The sequence below is a fragment of the Zerene cesonia genome, chromosome 19 (genome assembly GCF_012273895.1).
Source record: "Zerene cesonia ecotype Mississippi chromosome 19, Zerene_cesonia_1.1, whole genome shotgun sequence".
Taxonomy (NCBI): Eukaryota; Metazoa; Arthropoda; class Insecta; order Lepidoptera; family Pieridae; genus Zerene; species Zerene cesonia.
Window position 1 is genome coordinate 5,329,023 of NC_052120.1, and position 16,271 is coordinate 5,345,293.

The 16,271-nt window shown below is 32.4% G+C and overlaps 2 protein-coding genes across 2 annotated transcripts in view; both read right to left on the bottom strand.

The window, feature by feature from the left end:
- LOC119834187 overlaps window positions 1-4,594 on the bottom strand; it is an 8,670-nt gene extending 4,076 nt beyond the window's left edge. Inside the window, exon 1 of the mRNA XM_038358494.1 lies at window positions 4,252-4,594. Coding sequence (XP_038214422.1) covers window positions 4,252-4,284 — 33 coding nt within the window. The 5' untranslated portion in view covers window positions 4,285-4,594. The remainder of the gene's footprint in view (window positions 1-4,251) is intronic.
- A 2,093-nt stretch (window positions 4,595-6,687) lies between these two features.
- On the bottom strand, window positions 6,688-15,602 carry LOC119834450 (coiled-coil domain-containing protein 170). The gene is made up of 12 exons (XM_038358812.1): window positions 15,534-15,602; window positions 12,886-12,975; window positions 12,068-12,806; window positions 11,823-11,995; window positions 11,446-11,646; window positions 11,221-11,364; window positions 10,699-10,779; window positions 10,139-10,243; window positions 9,860-10,027; window positions 8,777-9,027; window positions 8,346-8,543; window positions 6,688-8,106 (listed from the first exon to the last, which is right to left on the bottom strand). Exons 1-12 carry the CDS (start codon window positions 15,600-15,602, stop codon window positions 8,022-8,024), a joined length of 2,304 nt encoding a protein of 767 aa, XP_038214740.1. The 3' UTR covers window positions 6,688-8,021.
- Between the last annotated feature and the right edge of the window lie 669 nt (window positions 15,603-16,271).

Here is a 16,271-nt window from a genome sequence, read left to right on the forward strand (position 1 = left end):
TAAGTAATTATAGCTAGAGATTATATAAATCTCTACAATAAAACTTCATTTGATTTCACATCCCATTCAACTCATTCTCTGGGAGAATGACAACGAGGACACACTTATACGATTTTTTTATATAAATACAAAGCTATTCATTTGTGTAACTTTTATGAAAAAGCATACGGTTTAGAAGATGATGAATGAAAATAAAATAAGGGTTTTAAGATTTGATACTTTAATTAAGAGAGCAAGAGACCAAATATTAATACAAATCAGCAGACAGAAATGTATTCTAATGGTCCCAAAAAAGGGGCCGTACATCAAGCTTACTTATCACAAATTGTAGTGTAAATAAATGAGAATGGCATAATAGATTTGATACAGTGACACATTATACAAAATATGTAAGCTGGCGCCCGCCTTGAGTTTCACGCGCCCGCGCCGTGACAATGAAAAATGTGAAGGTTTCTCATTTCTTTCTTCTCAAGGCTTGCAATTTCAAGTTATAAGAATAACAGCGTTCAAATTAGTAATGTTTACTTAGACTGATTAATGATTTATTTTTTGTAGGCCAACATGTTTAGTCGATAACTACCTACAACAAAATTTGTTACAAATTGGTTGGATTTCAATCTTTTGCGAATTTATTCTGGCGATTTGTTGAATTGTATACTACTAGCTACATCATACATCCCGGCTCTGTCCGGGTAGTTGTTAATCGAAATGGAAATAATATAATCTATCCTTCTATCTTTTAAGTTGGACCAAACTGCATATGGTATGTAAATTTGATGAAAATTGTTTGAATAGTTTAGGAGTTCAACGCAAACAAACAACGTGAGACGTAATTTATATAAATTAAGATGTAGATAGAATATATCGTACCTACTTTATAACTAGGCAGGTAATATATTAGTCGGTATATAGTTTAAATTTAAGATACGAGGTTTTACATATGAAGTTGGTAAATTCCATTAGCATTTTCTTAAAAGATCACTGGATCTAATCTGAACTCATATTGCGACTATAATAATTATTAGTTTGTGAGTATTCTTACCATTATTTATTCCAATTATAACAATTAGCTATCAATGTGCACGCACACTAGGCGGCCTTCAGAAACCTTTTATCAAATGAAACGCCTTCAATCATATTATTGCAAAACGTTAAGTTGTTTGCAGTTAGCAAATCCATTATTTTTGTTTTATTTGGTATAATCTTTTCTGTTTTGTGTTATAAAATTGTTCGCTGTTAAGAGGTAAAAAGAGAGATTTTCGTAGCATTACACACGCACGTACGCGCTACGTCGAGCGTCGCCAAAAGTACTTAAAGTAGATCAAACGGTCTAGGTCACTTGCTTTGTCCTTTCTGTTGATAAGCATCGACAATTCTGTTGCCTTTGTCCTTAAATTTAGTTAAGGTATGATAACTCGTCCACGGTGTTTCACTCTAACTTTATAAGGTCCGCATTGCACGCAGAGCGCAGGGCGAGGTGATAAAACCAGTTCTGATTTACCAGATCGTGCGGTATTTTTAACTTGAATGCAAATAAATTGACATATGATAGTGCACTTGGACAGTAAAGAAATAAACTGTATGTTTTATTACATCCAGAATTATGAAAATCTCTGATTCACTTAAGCTTAGGTGTAGAGTTTCAGTTCCAGTAGTTTTTACTTATTTAACGAAAGAAGAAAAAGAACAGTTGGTTTTTTTTTAACAGAGAGAACACTGTCAAGTTTCATTTCAATGTTTCAATGCTTATTTACCATTTCTGATAGATGCCAAAAGTGACTATGAATAATATGTACCTATTCATAATTGAGGTCATATAACAAATAAGAAGGTAATTCAAGGAAGTGATACCGAGACCCGTTTCGCCCTCAACTGGATTCAAATTCGTAAGTACAGGTGATCAAGTTTGTTAAAGATCACAGTGACATTTATTACTTCATAGTGTTTTTTAAATCGAGATATGCGAGAACTTTTTTTTCTTTATAACGTCTGCACAGAGCATTCTAGGTATTTTATTTTATGATAATTGCCATTTTATACTTATTCGTTGGTAATGGTCAACATGTATAGCATTAAGATTTAAATTGCGTTCGTTACTTTTTATGGTTTATTTTGTAATATCACCGAGCATTTACGATGTATGTAGTTAGCTGCTTAAGTTTTAGAATTATTTAATTGTAGATAATCTAACGTGTATATTTTTCATACATCTTGGCATAGGCTATTAATTTTTTAACACATTACAAAAGTTGAACCGTTTCCTAGGTAATTCCAAGTGTTACCAATATGTTTTTTTTTTATAATTACTTCATCCTATTTGATGTGTCGTTTAGGATTTACTTTTTAATCCCCTCTAGTTATGCTGTTCCAAAGATTCAATGCGCTGCCAAGAATTTTTCTTTCAAGGTATTTGACTAGAATTTCAAGTGGTCATGTATCGACGCCAGAAGTCAGTTGATAAGCATAATACCTTACCCGTTAATTTTTTTTTAAATTGAACGAAAAATAAATCATGTTATCATTGAATATGATTACTGTATCTAAATGTTATTTAGGGCAGGTGACACCGTTGAATAACAATGCCGCTTTATTGACTATTTAACATTTTTTTCACGTCTATTTTATTCATCATGTCCTTTTTACTGACAGATAATCTAAACCGCTATATAATTTGTAAAGAGATAACAGAGTATGCATTTAAAACTACAAAAAGATAGATGCAGTATTTCCATATTATATTATTTACCTATTTCTGTATTATATAAAATACACACATTTAATTTAATTGTGTGTAGATCATTAGCAGAAAGGCAATAGAATTAGTGGTCACATTTTGATGAGAACGGCTTCTGATACGATGAATAATTTGTATTCATTGCAATCAATCTGTGACTGCATTTTTTTTTATATCTTCTAACGTGTGTTTGTGTTGAAATGTTGGTTAAACGAATTAAAAAAAAAATCAATGAATATCGCATCTAGTGTGTTTTGTCGTGTATCTGTATCGTGTCGTTCAATTTATATACGTATATATATACGTATATAGTCCCGATAAAAGCATCTATTAAATAAAAAACATTATTAATACGTATAGGAAGATGGATCTAAAACTGAATCGACGTGTTACACATGACTTAATCTTTTTAAGTATGTCTGATATGTGGTGTCGGATCAAAGGCGCATAAACCGAATTACCTGTTTGTACAAGATAAAAGAAAAGTTATTGAAACAGGGTACAGTTTTCCTTAAATTGAGTTTGTATTTCAAGTTTAGACTTAAACAATTTGTAACAAACATTTTACAGTTTTTGCTCCTCCTGTTATCAAACAACTACTGAACATCAGGATATAAGGTCGCGTTATAGATTTTTAAATATTATGAGCATTTTAGTTATCAGTGAAGGGCTAAAAAGGGTGCATGCAGTTTTTATTATAAATGTAGCAGTTGATAAAATATGCATATAACGGAACTAACAAATAGCATTTTTTTGCTTTTTAGTTAAGTAGCAAATTTTTAGATAGTAGAGAATATATACCTTTTGTTTTTTAAAGTCAATCTCTCAAGTATATAATAACTCTTAATCTTGTAAAGCTGAAAAGATAACCGTAACCAATATGTAAGCAATCCGTAACTGCACCTTTTATTTATCTTGATTTAAGAGTAATAAGAAATTGGAATGAATAACTTTGCTACTCGACCTTGTAGTTTGTACATAATTAAGAAATTAATGCAACGCTATAGTGATATTTAATTACTGTCAATATTTACATATTAAATTACTTTTGAAGTGCTTAAAAAAAAACTTGTATTTGAATATATATGGGGGCTGCTACTTTTAAAAATGGAATAGGTACAAATATACACTATGGGAATCCAAATAAATGTCCAGATTATGTAAGTAAGTATATCAAATTCTTTCCATCCGTTTTTTCTGTCAACTGCTGCTATATTGAAGGTCAAAATGAGTGAAGTGAGCGATGTGGGCGGTAGGCGTTGTTACTGTCTATTCCTTTACGACATTTATAAGTACTTTAAATGTAACGTTAAATGCAAAATAGTCGCACTTAATATACGCATTTTCTGTATTTGGTTGGACATAACTGCGGGAATTTGTTTTAATTCGTTTATTTCCTGAAACTGAACCGGTATTTTATGAAGTAAAATTAATTCATTCGATAATTGAATACGATCGTTCGTAAAATTCATTTTTTAATAAAGTTAATCGCTGTTATTATATTTCACAAGTCATACCGTGAATAAAATCCATGTAAGTGTGATCCTCATCTCGTCACAAGGTATCCGCACTAATGCAGTCGATTCTACTACTGTATTGATAAGGACATGTCCACTTTGAAAGGAATAATTACAAATAACATTTCGAATATGTTATGTAAATGTATTTATATGAACTTTTTACAGCATTTTTGTCACAACGTTAGTCAATCCGGCGGCACTCTGTAACACGCTGTAAAACTAAGCGAGGTCTCTTATTCTATTCGATTTCCGAATTGTTAAGAGCGAACACTTCTAGTACACGTGTGTCTGGCTCGCGCGCCGCGGTTAACTACAGCGTTCAGCAGTAACACCAACTACTTGTGACCTTACAATTAAGAATTAAATTTATGTAATGCACTTTCTTAAGAACCGGTGACGTATGACGTGATCGAGTGCGTGACGGTGAACAGAAGATTCAATTTGATCGCTTGAGCTCGGTGGGATGTCACGCCCGTAGCACCTGGACCGTTGATGTCTTTCGTTTGAAACTTGTTAAGTCTTAAAAGTTCATTGGCGTAGCATATCATTTATCTGTTAACCCACAATTATACCTAGATAATACAGACACGTTTTTGGTTAAATGGGATAAAAAAACAATTACAATAATTTGACATTTATTCATGAATTGTTTTATATGTTTAAAAACAATTACAGTTCCACAATATAGATGATGATTTAAAAATAATAATAACAAATATAAACATGAAAAATAAAAAATCGTCCAGCGCATTGGCAAAATCATTAAAAATTACCTTTATTATTATAATCCGAGATAAGGGTCGTGTCCGTAAGGAACAGCGGCGAATTGCGCATATTGAGGTTCATAAATCTGAAATAAAGAAATACTTTTCAACGAACAAGATATGCAACATATACAAGTTGAATACGAAGGTTGACAAACCAATCTCATCGTATAATTTACACCCAATATAGGTATTTAAGCTGCATTACTTTCACTTGTTATATTGAGCCATCTAGAGAAGGTCGACGGATAACCTAGACCTTCAGAAGAGTACTGGAGTTTGACACAATCAACATGAACGTCATTTCACTTTATCTTATTGGAATTTTGTTGTATTAAATATTATTTAAACTCGAATTGATTAAGTGCCAACTACCACATAGTGGAGCCATTGTGTAGGTATGTAGGGAACGTACTTTAAATCTCAAGTTTTTAAAGTAGGTGAATTTTATTCATAATTGGACTGTTCTTCCTTTGTCAAGATTTGTATAGATATTATAGCTATGTAGATATCTAACTAGATTTTAAGTTAATTATAACCTGATAATCATATCGTATGATAAAATTGGTGTATCGAAATCTATTCCATATCACATCCACGATGTAATGAAATGTGTGCGTGACTAATTAAACTAGCCGTTTACCTCATATCCATGCTGTTTCTTCTTTTCAAGAGCACCGTATTTTTTTGCGACTATTTTGTTTAAAACAAGTTCCTTGAGTTTCAGCTTTGTGCTGAGCAAATTTGCAACTAGAGCCTTATTGAATGCTTTCAATTCTTTCATCTTCGCTTTAAGCGCCCACATGCCGTCTTTAACAAGGTCCACTTTTCCAATTTGTAGGTCATCGTCATCCTCACAGTCATCTTGATATGAAGGTGTGTCGAAAACGTTTCGGTATAATTCCTGTTCGTCTTCATCCAATTCAATGTACCTTGGTTTCGACATTGCTAAAAATAACCAACATTGTTGTGAACATAAATAGTTTGTATTCCGTATGCTTATGTGTGGCTGTAATGCTTTAAATAAATCACAAGCGTGGCGTTAAGATTAAAGTAAATTGCATCACTTGTTTAATAGTTTTACATCTGTCAATTAAGATTAACAAATTGAGACGTGGCAAGCTACAGACGTATTGATACTTATTAATGTATGCGTTATTTGTTCGGACACTTGTTATACCTTATACCAACGCATATTTCAAATTCTTTTACTCTGTATAAGGTTACAAAGAATTATCGTCAATCTCATTATATCATATAAGTTACATACATGCATAATAATATTCTCAGAAACATGAGACAAAATGGCGACAGACAAGAATAATTTGCTATTATAAAAGTTAAAATAGGTAATAAATAATGTGCTTACCAGTACTTACGAAGAAAATTATTAAAGATGTGTACAGGAACATCCTTTTTCCAGTTCACACGACACACAACAAATCGATGTTCATTTCTGTGTCAAATATGTTTTTAAAAGCAGGTACCCCATGTCTTATTACTTTTATGTTTACCCTCAAAAAAATTACAATTTTATGTTTGTGTGCCTATTTGCACTATGAAGCTATTCTTTGATACAGAGATATGTAAATTTATGTTAGGCCTCATTTATTATAATAAATACTTTAAATTTTATAGGAAAATGAAAATGCAGTATAACGTACTTACACATATTAAGAACCTTTATTGTGTAAATTTCATTTCTAAAATTAAAGTATATTTACGTGAACACATTCAGTAACGATATGTAACAATTTACTATATATGTTAAAATTTGCAGTGGTTCGCTGTGCAATACTGATATTCTAATGGACCATAGTCCAATGTGAAATATGTGTATCCCTATTTTATATTACGGGATTCAGCTTATTATGAACGGTAACGGAAATATGAACGGCTTATGTACTATGGGTTATAATGGGTCTTCCATTGAACCCATAAATTTTCTCCTCATCTGGTTACGCCCATATCACACATATTCTAGAAAGATATATGAAAAACATAAGTGATTTATGTGTGCCCAAAACACTACGTGTATCGGTGGACCTTAGATGTATACATTGTAACTATAAATACGAAGTGAAATATTTTCTAAATACGCTACATTAAATTTAAATATTGGGGCCTTAACATTACAAATCTGGATACTTACTCATAATACTTTTTCATCTGTAAATATTTTAACATACGAACTAGACATATAAGTAACATTTAAGTGTCATAAAAAATAAATAACATAACAAATTTGTATTTCGTTAATGGATTATGGAAGCATGGTTACGTACCAACTATCATTTAATATAAAACTACCTATCACTACACAAATAAATGAATAAATATAACAAAAAAAAAAATATGTTACATTGTTTAAAGCGATAGCAGTACCTATTTGAAATTTAATGGTGAGTGATATTTATTCCAAAAATTCTGCAAAGGTCAACAACTTAATTGACTTCATAGAATAAAACAGCTTTTCGTATTCTTGCTCTTAATAAATTTGTAAATATTTAGTTAGGTTCGTTTTAGGGATTCCGTTATTTATTTAATTCAAACACTTCGAATTGAAACCTTTTAAACGTAAAATCTCATCGGCACCATCAACCTTATTAATCAAGTCGGTCAATTCATTTACAGCGGTCCTATTTCTGCAAGTGTCCATGGGCGTTGCTGATCACTTACCATCAGGCGAACCACAAACTCAGTTGCCCGCTGTTACATAAATAAACCGTTTATCCAGCTCTATGACAGAGCCAAAGAATTAGTTTACTTAGAATTGTTCTAATTATTTGTTGCCAATAAATATTTTTAGTATCTAAAACTAGGTGAACGTAACATTTTGTTTTGTGGATACTGCGTAAACTTCCCTTGTCCCTTTAGGATGAAATTGTTGCTTCAACAACACCAAAGTTACAGGAAACAATATCATTCGGATTTGTATAATCAATGTGGGTTTGTGCCAATAATTCCGCGTGGTTAGAAGTGGGCGCGGCGGCGGCGTGACTGTCACAAGGCGGCGCGTGTTTTGTACAGATCATCTTCGAGGTCGAACGCGGGGTCCGCGTATCCGGAGTCGTCGTAGCGGAGAGATCTGTAAGAGGTACTTGTTTCTTTGTGAAACAGCTGGAATTTGTGAAGCATTCGGTGCAGAAGTCAATAATGACGAATATGTATATTTCCTCTTGTTAACAACAGGCTGCTCTATTTAATTTGAAGTCCAGAGTCATTAAAATTGACGTATAGACATTTAATGTCCCAATATGTAATTTTTTCTGAATATTCTATGGAAAACATAATAACGAGGATTAATTGCATTCGTAAATGCATTACCTGTCAGGAGTTCTAGTCCTGCATCTGGAAGGTGGTGGGGATCTAGAAGAAGCACGCAGCAGGGCGGGATCATCGTAGCGCCGGGACACAACAGTGAAATCGTGGTGGGCGTCAATAAGCTTCTGTAGACGGGACACCATCTCGAAGTCCGATATAGAAGCCGGCACCAGAATACCCAGTAACTTTGCTATCGAATGTCTGGAATATAATGAAATGATTATTATGGATTTATTTTACCTATTTACCTTGACATACCTCATATTGAAATGTACTATTCCAGATACAACACCAAGTTTAGTTTAAAAAGTAAATTTATTGGTTTGTTATGAAATAAAAATAATTAGGTCTAACTAGTACATAGCTAGTAAATAGAGAAAGTTTTGAGGTTAAATGAGTATTGAGTGCTATCAAATGTATTATTATCAACAAACCTGAAACTTTGTAACTGTGCCTCCCGTCTCTGACACTCCACTAGGGCTTCCTTAGTTCGAGCAAGATCATCTCGGAGTACACTTATCTGATGCTCAGTACTATTTCTCTCTTGTTCGAAAGTCTCTCCTGTCGCACGTACTTGATCTTTCAATACATTAACTTTTCGATTGTATCTCGCTCTAAGCATTTCTGCTTCCTCCAACTTTTTCTGAAGCTCCTCTATTTTCCTTGCTCTTTCCAATGATGTTATCTTGAGTAGGAAATGGAACAAGAGTCAATACAATTAACAGTCCAGGAAAAAGAACAATTAAAAACGTGAATATTCAAAAAAGGTAAAATAGAAAATGTGCTTATGATTGTTTCTTAATGGCTCCTAATAATAAATGATAAATTAATGCAAAAAACAGTCATAGCGTAAATTGGTAAACATTTCATATTTATTAGACATATAGTAATTTTGTTAAAGGTCCATTGAGGACCTTCTAGAAATGAACAAAAGCTTTTGAAACGAGTACTTCGTCACAATGAGATCAGTGTATTACATAGTAATTACTTTAACCTTGCTGGCAATTTATTCCAGTAAGTCCACTTTACGACGCCATTTAAATGTGTATTTATGACTTATATTTACGAAGACATTTACAAATCAATATATAAGTATAATCTATGTGAGCAACATATTATTTGCGGAATCGTGACTGATTAACGCATAAATACTTCCTGTAGGCTTTTTTTGTACTTTTTTATGTGAATTACGTACTTAGACCAAATGTACTTAATCCTTATAAGTATCTTGCTCTAGTTACCCGAGAAGCGATCATACTTCCGCATTATTGGTAAATATGTAATTCATCTGTTGATTAGATTAATTACATGGTAGTTTTTTATTGATATATAGAATGTCATTAATTCGTTAGTAATAAAATAACATTACAAAACAGAATACAACAAACACTTAGCTAATATTTGAATTTCTTTAAGCCTTATTGTAAAGTGAATTTTGTGGTACGTTTTCGAAATGCATACCTATCTAATACTAATACATCTAAATTTAACTGTTATTTTTAAATTACAATATAAACCTTGTACTCGGCTGCGTCAGCAAGTTGGGCATTAAGATCGCGTAATTGTGATCGGGCGTCACTCAGTTGCACAGTTAACTTGTCACATTGTCTTGCTAATTTTTTACTTCTTCCAACTGCTTCATCTCTCTCTGCTTGCAAAACTGCGCGGACGCGGCAGCTCTCGTCCTAAACAAGGTTTTACAAATAACAAATTGATACAGACATAAGTCATATTAATATGACTACAAAAATACAACAAAATAAAAACAATATATATGTATTTGAATTAACACTTACTTGAACGCTTAGCTTACGGCGCAATAAATCTAGATGCAGATCTTTCCTTTGAAGCTGTTCCCTCAATATTCTAATACGGCGTTGCAATTGGTACACTACTGCCGTCTAGAAACATCATATTCGACAATGTGAAGTTAAATATTGAACCAAATTAAAATTTGTAATATGTTGTTAAAATATATAAGTATTACTTAATTGATATGGTTTAGCACAGGTAAGTATATCAGTAGATACTTAAATACTTGTCTCTATCCATTAATGATTAATGAGATTTTTATCTAGCTACTTCTTGTGAATTTGATGATTTGAATACAAATATTTATTCTATAATAGGTTCTGTGAAATTAAACGCAACTGGTAACTAGTTAATTACATATTAATTGATATCAAATGGCGTGATTTTATTAGATGGTGGTGGCGCTAGATTACCTACTCTAACTGTGTTCATTTTTGATATAAATGCAATTTGTGTCACTAAAATAATTATGGCTTCTATTAGGTATGCTCTAAAATATAAAATACATAGGTACATGCCAATTTTACATTATGTACATTCTTACTTCTTTAATATAAGGTAAATCATGGAAAGATCTTTCTCTGCGCAGTCTCGGCAGCGTGCCATAATATCCATAATATAGCAGCTATACAGAACACAATTATTATCATCTACCAAAATACACAAAATAATTATTGTTATTTTGTCTAAACATAGTAAAAAACCGGTGCCTTATCTCACCGGTCGATATAAGTGCACCACCGTCTTAGAGATTTTAGTCACGCAACGTTTAGGTAGCAAAATCAATTAATAAACATTTGTACAGGTGCTAAGGTAGGTAATAATAATATACTTTTTACAGGCGATATTCTAAGTGTTAAAATAAGTAAGTTAAAACAATAAGACAGAAACATGGTTGGAAACTATACAAAATGTACAATCGGTAAAGAGTTTTCGTAATTTCTTTCCAACGATATATTATTTTAAGAGTGTACTGTGTTTAAAGTCGAGCTATGTTGGTACGATTGTGACTGGAATAAAAAAGAATTATGTTTTTCCTTTCACTAAGTATGTTACTGGAACTGACCTTGTCTACAATTTTATCGCTCTCGAGTCTTGCAAGTTGCTCGGCCCTATGCATAATGGACTCGGTGTGGAGTTCTATACCGATATCCTGCGTCAACTCATCCATATTAAGCGTCCGGCTTAGTCTTTCAAGGAATGCTACGAACTGTTAACAGCAAATTGTGTACGTTAACTTGTAAGTATAGTAATAAATAGATTTTGCAGTTATATTAGAAAGCACGCTTACGTTAGCTTTTTCCTTTCTCAAATTGTCCTTTGAGAGCTCCAAAGCATTTAGTTCTGATTCCAGTTTATGCACCTTAGCTTCTAGCATATTCCTTTCATCCTCCAATATACGAACGCGTGTGTTGGCCTGGTCGTGTAAATGAGCAGTTCTGCCTAATTGTTGGCTTTCCATGTTTAGCTTGTCACGTAAAGCTTCTAATTGCTGTTAAAAAAACAACGTTTTCAAAAGATCTACGGTTTATGTTGTATAGCTTAAGTACCTACAGCTTTAATAGCTGAAATATATGACAAACCAAGTTAACGAATTTGTGAAAATTGCATATGACAATTTATATTTATTTACCCAATAACGGATAGTCATAAAGAAATTTAACTTACCACAGATTTGTCCTTATTGTCACTTAAGATTTCCCTAATACGGTCTTTAATAGTACTCTCATGAGCTTCAACGAAACGAGTTGGCAAGCTTAATAAGATAGCAATAGATTCCATCGTATTACGAAATTCTGTTTGTAACCTTTGATATTTCTCGTCTCGATGTCTCAAGTCCTCTAGGAATTCAATTTAAAAATGTAAAAGTGAATAATAGAAATTACCTAACTATTTAATTAACTGTACCGTACCTTTCAATTGAATAATCATAGATTCATTTTGATTAACATTATCTGTGACCACATTGAGATTTTTAGAACAGTGTGATAATTTTTCTCTAGCTTCATGAAGTTCTCTATCTAATACTCTATTTGAGACTGAGAGAGACTCTTTTTCCTGTTTTAACCTTTCTATATCGAGCAGCTGTGAGGAGAGCTGACGTTGAAGGATATCTTTATCAGCGTTAGCTCTTTCTAAGGTATCCCTACAACTTCTTAAATCCTGTTCAATGGTTGATAGATTTTCTGTCGTGTTCATGCATCTATTCTTGAGCCTCGTTATTTCTTGAACTAGTTCAGCAGCTTTAATGATTAAACTTTCCGGAGAATGTGTATGTGTCGTATCACAAAATTCGGCATCCAGAGCGACTGACAGTCTCCTTACGAGGTCATGAAATTGACATCGTGCATTTTCTTTTTGTTGCTCTTCATTATGACAATCCAACTCCAAAGACCTTAATTTCTTTTCCAAGTCTTTAATTTTTTCTTCACAGTATCGATTATCCCTTTGAAGAGTCTGAACATTAAGCTCACTTCTACCTTGCGAGGTTTGCAGGTTACGGTTAAATTCTTCGAGATCTTGAATTTTCTTTTTAAGGGACGATATGATTGCATTTTGGCGAGCATTTTGTTCTCGAAGATGATCTATCTCTACTTGTTGCTCTAATATTCTTTGATCTCGGGACAACATTTGATTTTTTAAATCGCTATTCTAAAAAGATGCAGCGTTACAAGATTAAACAATCGTTCAAATAACTACGCAATAAATATTAATAATGGATGTATTTTACCTCTGAAATTAATTTATCCCGTTTGTACTGCAATCCTGCTAAGTCACTTCTTAGAGCTGTTACGATATCATTGCCCACTTCTGGGTCCAACTAATAACAAATTATATATTTTTACTATTTATAGATAATAAATTGCGCACCATTCGATACTACCGCATAGCGAACATCATAAGGAGAATCGAAATTTTTGATATCGGAGTCAGTTAAAACTGGCGTGCAAAAGGCGACTAAGTAACGGTAACGAGAAGGTACTTTTAGTCGGATATAGCGTGATGGGGAATGCTATTTCAAACTCGCATAAGTCACGATCGCGATATCTTCTCATATTATGATAATAAACGTTGCTACTTGCTACATGATTTCTGTCGGGTAAATTTACATAAGATATAAAATTTTGATTAAACTGTATTGAATTGCACTCGTTTTCGTGAGTTTCAAGATTGATTAATTTTCGATTTTAAACCATTTTAATCAAACGATATTTGTTTACATATTAGTCTAGCACTGGTAAGACATTATTATTTGTATGTATTTCCTTTGATCCTACGTATAAAATACTAGCTGACCCGACCCGGCTGACATGGTCCTGTCTTCGTACTTCGTAGTTCGTACCTACTTCGAACCATCAAACGCTAATTATTCAATAGCAAAATATATTTTTGGCCTAAAGGTTTTCTTTAATAAAACCACAGTTAATTGATACTAGTTTTTGAATGTAACGTGTATGATTGATCAATGAAATAATGTATCCAACTGAAATTTAATTGATTCGTTGAAATACTCAATAGGTATTCCTTTTAACATTGTGCATTCAACCTTCATAAGATTTCCTCGACCTGACCTGCTTCTCATGTCAAATTACAAGGGCTTCTTGTACTTCCTCGTCGAGTTCCTATATTTAAATATTAAAAGGATATATTCTTCAATAGCATGGCGACACCTATTTTGTTAAGTCGTAGATGACGGTCCCTCCCAATTATAAAAATCTACACTAATATTAAAAAGTGAAAAGGTTCGATTATGTGTTTTTGCTTGCTTGAAATATAAATGCTGGACTGATTTGAAGATTTATTTCATCAATATAAAGCTGAGTTACTAGGTTATATTTTATTTTCATCCCAGATCAACCCGGTCGGAGCCGGGATAAGCAATAAAAACATAATTTTTGTAGTGAGATACAGTCGAGTATAACGCCTTGAAGATCCGAATTTCTATTAATTCACCTAAATTAATTCTAAATCAATTTCGTAATGACACTCAATTGCTATAAACATGTAGATCCAAATTTCTAGGTTACTCAAAACACAAACAGACAATAAAACAGATCGTAGATATCTGTGATCGTTTTCCACATTATGCGTAATATATATTTGGGAAAAGGAGCAAAAACTGCATCGACAACAGAAACCATTTCTTTTATTACTTACTGATGATTGATAAGTACAAACTTTCTATAATTCATTGTCTCCGGGATAATAAGCATGTATATATTGATCGGTGCAAGGTACGGTAAGGCACACGCTTGTGAAAAGATGGTATTAATATTATTACTTTTTCAAATAATTTATTTAAATAACGCACTTTTTACGGCTTGAATAACATAGTTTTGTTATACATGTTTTATAGTTAATGACCCCAAAATTAGTTTTCGTTCACCTATTATTACTTTAAAAAGTAAGATGTTATGTTTACCTACTCAACTAGAGAGCATCGATAATCTACTGTTTAAATAGCTAGTAGAGCATCGATAATCTACTGTTTAAGTAGTTCGTTGAATGATTCCATTGAATTGTTAATTTACGTCATTACCCGTATTATAATATGATTACTATACCAAATATAGATAGTATCATAATTAGCTGTGTGTAATGTCTTTTATACAACAAAGTACCTACTAATTATATTTTGAAATACGATAGCACAGAATATACACTGTACAATATACGACTATAGTGTCTGAAAAAATTTATCTAGATAGGTAGGTAAATACTAGACAGTATGTACCTAATGAGATCCATGTACTTTTATTATATCGGTAGTTTGCATTATTCAACTGACGTTTCTTACAACAACGTTGTAGCAGCTTGAAGTATCGGATGTTGAACATGAGTTCATGATAACCCATTTATAGCACGGTTACTTAGATGATCAATATGTAATATGATATTAGTTACTTGATATCTAAGTATTAATATTACGTATAAGTTACACAAGTGCTTTTAGGGGTCGGCAGCCAAATAAAAAGTCTAAAATCATTTCTGTGTAGTTTTGAGGTTGGCTTTTATGTAACGAAATAATCAAGAAATATTTAGTATACTTGATTTCTATACTGGAATAGACGTCATTTGAATGTGTCTAGGTAAATATTGTAAAATACGAGAGTATCCATCGAAGGGATTTGTTATCACTTATATAAAAATTACATTAAATTTTCTATTGTTTGATTTTATTCTATTTTAATTTACATTTTTAATATAATATCTTAACAATTAAATGAGATTTGTCAATTTAATATGCGTATGTGTTATAAAAATTTAGGTATTTAGGCACCTAATAAAAATAGGCGAAAATTTACTAAGACAAAGAAAGCGATAACTCTCATAAATCTATCTGATATTTAGGAATAATAGTCAAAATTAAATACTGACCTCTGTAGTACGTAAAGTTTCATACACCTTCCAATCTTCCAATTCATCTTTAATCTTTTCTTCCTCCATAGTTGCTAAATTTTGTCGATGTTTACAGTAACACCTTGATTGTTGAAATTTCAATAAATATTGTGTCTTGGTCCTTTCCGTTGCTATGAAATGAACAGCGTAAACACAATCGATTTTTTAGCATGCGTTTTGGTTGCTTTGGAAGTAGATAATATTATATAGATAACTTAACATTAATATTAGAAAGAGTTGTTGAACTTTTGTTACTAATATAAACTACACTAGCTGTGACCCGCGGTTGAAACCGCGTAAGCGTGCTGCGTAACCGTATCCCGTAGGAATATCGGTATAAAAAGTGCCTGTGTTATTTCAGTTGTCCAGCTATCTACGAAGCGAATAGTATTATTATTCACCAATAGATGTCAGGAAAAAAAAACACGAATATGACATTATTTCAGTTGTCCAGCTGTCTACGAAGCAAAATAGTATTACTATTCACCAATAGATGTCAGGGAAAAAAAAACACGAATAAAACACGAATATGACATTTTCTAAAAAAAAATTCCTAGCTAGATCGATTTATCGCCCTCGAAAACCCCTATATACTAAATTTCATGAAAATCGTTGGAGCCGATACCGAGATCCCAATTATATATATATATATATATATATATACAAGAATTGCTCGTTTAAAGGTATAAGATAAGATAAGATAACTACTAATTGTCA